The 7,706-nt window shown below is 43.0% G+C and overlaps 1 protein-coding gene across 1 annotated transcript in view; it reads left to right on the forward strand.

The window, feature by feature from the left end:
- Window positions 1–7,706, forward strand: part of LOC119408613 (kelch-like protein 3) — a 52,699-nt gene that overhangs the window by 24,451 nt on the left and 20,542 nt on the right. The window contains exons 9-10 of the mRNA XM_037675459.1: window positions 6,424–6,573; window positions 7,340–7,457. Of these exons, the coding sequence (XP_037531387.1) occupies window positions 6,424–6,573; window positions 7,340–7,457 (268 nt within the window). The remainder of the gene's footprint in view (window positions 1–6,423; window positions 6,574–7,339; window positions 7,458–7,706) is intronic.

Genomic DNA, 7,706 nt, shown 5'->3' on the forward strand with positions numbered 1-7,706 from the left:
TATAGGTCCAGGTCCAGATATAGGTCCAGGTCCAGATATAGGTCCAGGTATAGGTCCAAGTCCAGGTATAGGTCCAGGTGTCCCTGAAAGACAAAAAAATACATGTTAATGGTGGAAAAAATAATAATTACAAATAAAAAACAGGTTGAGCAGAGTAAATAAAGACAGTAGCACAGTTAAAAATGAGGTCAGTTTGTCCTCCAGCAGTCTAAGCCTATAGCAGCAGAACAAGCTAACCCTAACTATAGGATTTATCAAAAAGGAAAGTCTTCAAACTGGACAATGTGTCAGGCTCACGGACAGAAACTGGAAGTTGGTTCCACAAGAGAGGAGCCTGAGAACTGAAAGATCTTCCTTCAAGATCAATCAATAAAATGCACCTGTGTTTGTACATAACATGCACCTGCCCAGACCATAATCCCACCTCCACCACGGGCCGCTCGATTCACAACGTTGACATCAGCAAACCGGTCACCAACACGACGCCACTCAGTCTGCCATCCAAGAAGGGGTCTCTGCAGGCAAATTCGGAAGGCGTATCTGGGCGCTCATATCTGATTGGACTATAGGAAAGTGGGCGTATCTGGGCGGTCATATCTGATTGGACGATAGGAAAATGGGCGTTTCTGGCCGGCCGGATCTGATTGGACGATAGAAAAATGGGCGTGTCTGGACGGCCACATCTGATTGGACGATAGAAAAAAAAAGGCTGAACGATAGAAAAAAAAAGGCTGAACGATAAAATGCCGTAACCACGGACACATGATGTCTAAAAACAAGGCGTTATTGGCAGATTGTGTTAACCACAGGCATATTATGTCTATGGTGTTAACCGGTTCGACATTAGCGGCGTCTCGGTTCGACATCGCTCCAGTATACTGCCGCGGCGTCTCCATAACTTCTTTTTTCGACTCTCTTAACACAGAACTTCCGGTTACATTTCAAAATAAGAGCAACATAACTGGGTAGTGGGGAGAGCTAAATGTTAGGGTTTTTTTTAATACCTAGCCATAACATTAAAAAAACAAATTCCATTTTGGTTGTTGAAAAATGTGAACAAAGTTACAATCGATTCATAAATAAAGAAAGAAGAATATTAATGATACTTAAACTGGCCTTGGGACAAAGGATGTTTCCTTTAACTTCACATTGTCTTGTTCAACTTGCAGTCACTGCAGATGAGTGATTGTCAGTTTCTGTAAGATTTCTGCAACTGGAGCAGGTATTTCTGTTTACTGGTTAACTTCCTCAGCTGTCTCACATTTTAAAGGTCAACCCTACTCCATGTTTCAGTAGAAAACCAGCACATTTAGGAGTCAGTACATAACCAGACTTTTGGTCCTCACACCTATACCCAGTTGCTTATGCTGCATGATGAGATCAGATTATCCATATTTTAGAAATTACATTTAACTTAGTCGACAAAACAATACAAATGAAGACCGTCTTAAAAAAACTCTTGGTTTTGCAGTAAGCAGCCTGATTTCAAACTGACATCTTGGCCAAAGGTAAAATAAAAATCTTTGTGTTCTCAGAAAAGTTGTTTCAGGACCTCCAATAAACTTATGTACACATCAAAGCACACAAGAGAGATTCAGGAATTGTCTTTGTTTTCCAGATTTCACATTTGTTATTACCTTAAAACATACTCAGACAACATTTGATGCATCATTGAATTTTTTTTATTGTTTATTGGGACATCCATTTTTAGAAGTCATCGTAGCATCTGTTGGAAACACAAAACATAGCACAGTTAGGGTGTTGCTAGTTGTTACTTATTGTAATGTGTGGGCATCACAGTACAAGAGCTGGACTACTAACCCTGCATCCATGGCACAAAGTGGCTGCAGTACCCAGGAGGAATGGCTTCACTGTGGAAGGCCCTCAGCTCGCCTCTTTTGCCGCTGCCCCAGAAACCTGCAGCACAGTCTTTAAATTCTTCTCCACAGCTGAAGCAGACAGAAATGACATAAGGCTTTCTGTGCTCAGCCTGAAACTCTTCAGAATATTTCCTCCAGTTCACATCACCTGAAATTGTAATAAAAATATGATTAGATCACCAAGCACAACATTTTTACAAAATAGCAGTTCTACACGGCCTGGGCTGTTTTCCTTCCCCAATCTATTCAAAATGAATACCAAAAGGTAATTTTGATATTTTTTTCACAAGAAAAAAAAAGTTGATTTCCTAAAGTTTAACTATAAATGAAGGAATTTGTGCATTCAGGTAATTGAAAATTAAGTAATTTCTCTAACATCCAACCCATTTTAGCCACTGAGCCATACCAAACACTCATAATCTATTCTTGAATGAATTATTGACTATTATTGACAAATTACAGACTTATTATTGAATAAGTTATTACTCATTATTGAATCATTGACAATTTACACTCATGTTCGTGTTAACTCATGTTGCAACAAGGTCAGCAACTTTTGACTATTACTATGAACTATGTTAAACTTTGGAGGTGATTTATTTTGAAAGTCAACATCAGATGTTGGTCAACATTGTTGAGCAACATCTTGGGGTCTTCTAGAGTCAACCTGAAGTGAGAGTGGTTCCTGACATGGCAGAAAGACATAGATATAATTAACAGCTTTTATTTGTTTGTTTTTCAGCTAATAACAACTTTTATTTATTTGTTTTTCATATTTTTCAGTTATACACAGCTTTTAAATATTTATTTTTCAAGTATTAAGAACATTTATTTCAGCTTTTATTTTGAAAAGCAACACCCAGTTGTTGTAAACGTGCACAGTGAGAGCTGCTGTGGAGGCTCACTTTACCTCAGTGCGTTACAACAACAACGAGAGAACGGTCGAAACTATCGTGACCTACAATAAACGTACTTCAATAAAATGCATAAGTGAAAACATAACATACTTTATAAGTACAATAAATCATACTTCTTTGTCAAACATCGCAAAGAAACGTTACCTCATCAATAATCCTCGTGACTTTGAGGGTTACCCATAGCCAATCAGTGTTCGCCGCCGACAAACGCCTATTAAATACTGTTAGCCAATCAGTGTTCGCCGTCTATAAACGCCTATTTGCCAGAAACGCCCACTTTTGGTCTGCAGAGACCCCCTTCTCCTGCCATCTGCCCTGTACAGTGAAAACCGTGATTCATCCGTGAAGAGAACGCCTCTCCAACGTACCAAACATCATTGAATGTGATCATTTGGCCACTCGCATCAGTTACAACGACAAACTGCAGTCAGGTGGAGACCCTGATGAGGGTGACGAGCATGCAGATGAGCTTCCCTGACACGGTTTCTGACGGTCTGTGCAGAAATTCCTTGGTTATACAAAGTAATTGTTGCAGCAGCTGTCAGGGTGGCTGGCCTCAGAACATCTTGGAGGTGAAGATGCTGGATGTGGAGGTCCTGGTCTGATGTGGTTACACATGTTCTGTGATTGTGAGGCCAATTGAATGTAAATGGTAAATGGACTGTACTTATACAGCTCCTTTCTATCTGATCAACACACTCAAAGCTCTCTACAACAATCTGTGTCTCATTTACTCACTCATACATCTCTCTACTAGATCAAAGACTCATCAGAGCTTTATCACATTCAGACACTGATAGGACACACATCAGAGGCAACGAGGGGTTCAGTGTCTTTCCCAGGGACACTTGAGCATGTGACTGTTGATGGAATCAAACCCCCAACTCTTCCATTGGAGGACGACTGCTCTAACCACTCAGCCACAGCCGCCCCAGTACTTATGATAGAGAAATGAACATTAATTCACGTCAACAGCTCTGATGAACGTTCAACACCTGTGACATCTGTGTCATTGTGCTGTGTGAGAAAACTGCACATTTTAGAGTGGCCTTTTGTTGTGGGCAGCCTAAAGCCCCCAGTATACTCCCGCGTCCGTCCGTCCACGCGTACGTACACGTGTACTGTATGCAGAGGGTTCAGACTTCATACTCCAGCGTACACCCTGAGCAGCTGCAGAGCAGCTTCACAGACGAGGGGCGTTGACCTTCGGGAAAAATTGAGGTCGCCGATTGGTCATTTGCTGACACGCCTACTGGATTGATTGACAGGTCGGAGAAAAAAGAACGAGCGCTGGCAGCCGCAGCCACAGCGGTGTTCTGTGTTTATATGTTGTTAATAAAAAGATCTAAAAAATAAAAAAAACCAGGGAGCGCTGGCCCTGCAGCCCACACATCAGACCAGCCCACCAGGAAATCTCCAGACCCTCCTGCAGCCACGCTGGACCTGAGTTTAATTCTCTCGTGACAAATTCCTTCATTTCTCACCATTTCGTTTTTAGTTTTCTACATTCACCTTAGAATCTAGCTGTTTTTTTGTTACCTTTTTCTTTTAGCCATCCTATATGTAAAAAAAAAACTGCAGTATGACTTTTAATAACTGTTTATTGTTGTTGCTGTTGTCCATTGTTGTCATCTTTCTTTGTTAAATCAGGTCTCTCTTGTAAATGAGTCCTCGAGGCTCAATGGGGTTTACCTGTAGAAATAAAGGTTGATTGAAAGATTTCAGTCGTGGCATCAACGGAGGAGGAAGAGATCACTGCCTCTTGGCAAAACATCTAAAGAAAAGAGCAGATCAGGGATGAAGAAGAGAAATTTCATACATTGGTGTCTCATACAAAACAGTCCGTCGCCGGGCAGTTTATTGTGTGACACTGTCAACATTGAGCTTTGTGCGGACATGCCCTGGGGGGTACGCTCGTACCTCTGCGTACGTACGTGGGAGTATAGTGGGGGCTTAAGGCACCCCTGCTGTCTAATGAGCATCTTGATCTGCCACACCCGTGAGGTGGATGGATCATTTCAGCAAAGGAGACAGGCTCACTAACAGATTTACAGATTTGTGAACAGTATTTGAGATGAAGGTGTGTTATGTACATCCTGATGCATGCTGGTGTGCGAAGTAAAAGTCTTCGAGCTTTGAGTTGAGCTCATGACAAATGGGAGCAACAAGTGTTGCCTTTTGTTTCTGCTCGTGTTTGTTGATCTCCAGGAACACGCTCCTAAAACGATTCTTGTCTCTGTAACGGAGTTGTCAGGATTGAACAGTATCCGCTCATGATACAAACTGATGTTGCTCTGTGTTCATGCTTGAGGCTTAATCAATAAAGATAGAACTTTATTGATCCCACAGGAAACTGTTGTGCCAGAGTTTCAGTACAAAGAAACTTACACAAGAATTCAAGGATTTTTATTGTCACATTTGATGTGAACGGCACGAAATTCAGACTCAGGTCCCAGATAAAGAAACCAACAATCAACAAATAAATAAATACAAGAGTACAAATACACACACACACACACGTGCGTGCGTAAATAAATAAAGTTTAATAAAAGGTTAGATGAGGCTGAATAGAGCGCAGCTCGAGTTCAGCACCGACAGCTGCTCTGAATGCTCCTCAGCCTCCTGCTTGAGGGCGGGGGGGCTGCCCCCCAGTCGCAGCCTCCCTCTGTCGTGCCACAAGGTGGTGCAGCTCCTCAGGACAGAGCCCTCCCAGCTCCCAAGTCCAGCTCCACAGCTCCTTCTTTCACGAACACAGAGCCCCCCGTGATGATCCCGACGGATGGTCACGATCTGCTCAGAATATCTGAACACGTGTTGTGGTTCAGCCAGGTTCCCTTTAGGCAAAGAACAGCACAGCTCTTCATCTGTAGACGTCATCCTCAGATGTAACGAGTCCACTTGTTGTCCAGTGAGTGGACGTTGGCCACAAAGACCATAGGAACCAGTGGCCTTCTAGCCTTTAGCTGGGCCACCGTGCCCCGCTGCCTCCTCCTGACCGTTGCTCCTCGTCCTCACTGCGCCATCCTGCTGCACCATCCACCGTCCTCAGGAGCTGCTGTCCGCCGAGTGTGGACTTCAGAACTCCACCGACCTGTCTCTGATGACCGTCGGCTCTTTGAGCTGTACCTGAGCCACGCATCCAGCACAGAACCAGCGCCTGAAACGGCCTCATAGGAATTAAAATGAGCTTTATTGTTTATTGTGAGTTAATGTGAATTAATGAGTTTATTGTGCTGCAGGATTAATTGTAGAAAGGGGGAGGAGTTAAAAAGTTTTGAAGGACTTCCTGTGTTGTTCTGTGGAGCACCTCGGTGGTCTCAGTCTTCGACTGAAGGTGCTGCAGTAAGAGTCCAGGGTGTCGGGGGTGGGGTGGGGGGGGGGGGGGGGTGATGTAAATATATAAAGAGTGATGTAAAGAAAGAGGGTTACATGAAAAACTGTGTTTTAAATCAAATCTTTGGAGAACATCTCCTGTCAGCTGTTGATGTCAGTGAAGAGTAAAACGCCCTCATAACACAAACATCTGAGTTTTTAAAGTCATTTTATATTCAATTAAAAAGAAACCAGCACCAGTGAGTCTGCACTTTGCTCCGTGAGAAAAGTTGAACGTTTGTGTTTGTTGACAGATTGTCGAGGAGGAAGCCTTAATAAAGAACAACAACACGTGCAAAGATTTCCTCATCGAAGCGATGAAGTTTCACTTGCTCCCAGCTGACCAGCGCCACCTCATCAAGACGGACAGGACGCGACCACGGACCCCCGTCAGCATCCCCAAGGTCCGCTAAACAAGACCGAGTTCAGTTGTTGTAAAAATAAACTGGTGTGTGCACGCACCTTACACAGCCGTTATCTGTGAACGCAAGCACCCTGCAGATGTTGGATGCTGCAGATGTTGGATGCTGCAGATGTTGGATGCTGCAGATGTTGGATGCTGTCTATCATGGTGCACTAAGATTCATAACTGGCTGTAACTACCGTACCCACCACTGCATCCTGTATTCACTGGTTAACTGGTCACCATTAACTTCACACAGACTCTCTCACTGGTACATGTTCATCTTTAAATCACTTCTTGGTCTGCTGCCTTCATACATCTCCTCCTACATGTCTCTGTGTGAGTGCAGCTACAGCGTGCGCTCTCAGGACATCATTACCTGCAGTGTTCCCTCAGTGAGGACTGAACTAGACAAAAGGACCTTCTCCTACTCCGCTCCTGTTTCCTGGAATATCTTGTAAAAAGATCTGAAGCTCTCGACCTTTGACCTCTCAAAGTGACTTCAAACATCTGTTCAGTTCCTGCAGATGTTCCTGTTTTTAGTTTTCTATAATCTTCTGTCTTATAATCTTTTTTTTTTTGTTTGTTTCATTTTTTAAATATAATTTTCCTTCACTTGTTCTTCTCAATTTGAATGCTTTATTTTAAGATTGTCCACTGTCGTCATCACTCTTTGTTAATTAAAACCAGGTCTCTCTTGTAAATGAGTCCCGGAGGCTCAATGGAACTAACCTGTAGAAATAAAGGTTGAATGAATCTCCTTACAGGTGATGATCGTGGTGGGCGGCCAAGCACCTAAAGCTATCCGCAGCGTGGAGTGCTATGACTTCCAGGACGACCGTTGGTACCAGGTGGCTGACCTGCCCTCCAGACGCTGCCGAGCAGGTCCGTTTCTCTTCAGGCCTTTTATTAACGCAGCATCTTTAATGACAAGTGGAAACTGTGGCAGTAGTGCAACATCTGCCGATATCGAAACACCTGTTTTATCATACAAACCGGATTCCAAAAAAGTTGGGACACTAAACAAATTGTGAATAAAAAACTGAATGCAATGATGTGGAGATGGCAAATGTCAATATTTTATTCGTAATATAACATAGATGACAGATCAAAAGTTTAATCTGAGTAAATGTA

Source organism: Nematolebias whitei, chromosome 4, assembly GCF_014905685.2.
Source record: "Nematolebias whitei isolate Nwh7 chromosome 4, NemWhi1, whole genome shotgun sequence".
In the NCBI taxonomy this organism is placed as follows: Eukaryota; Metazoa; Chordata; class Actinopteri; order Cyprinodontiformes; family Rivulidae; genus Nematolebias; species Nematolebias whitei.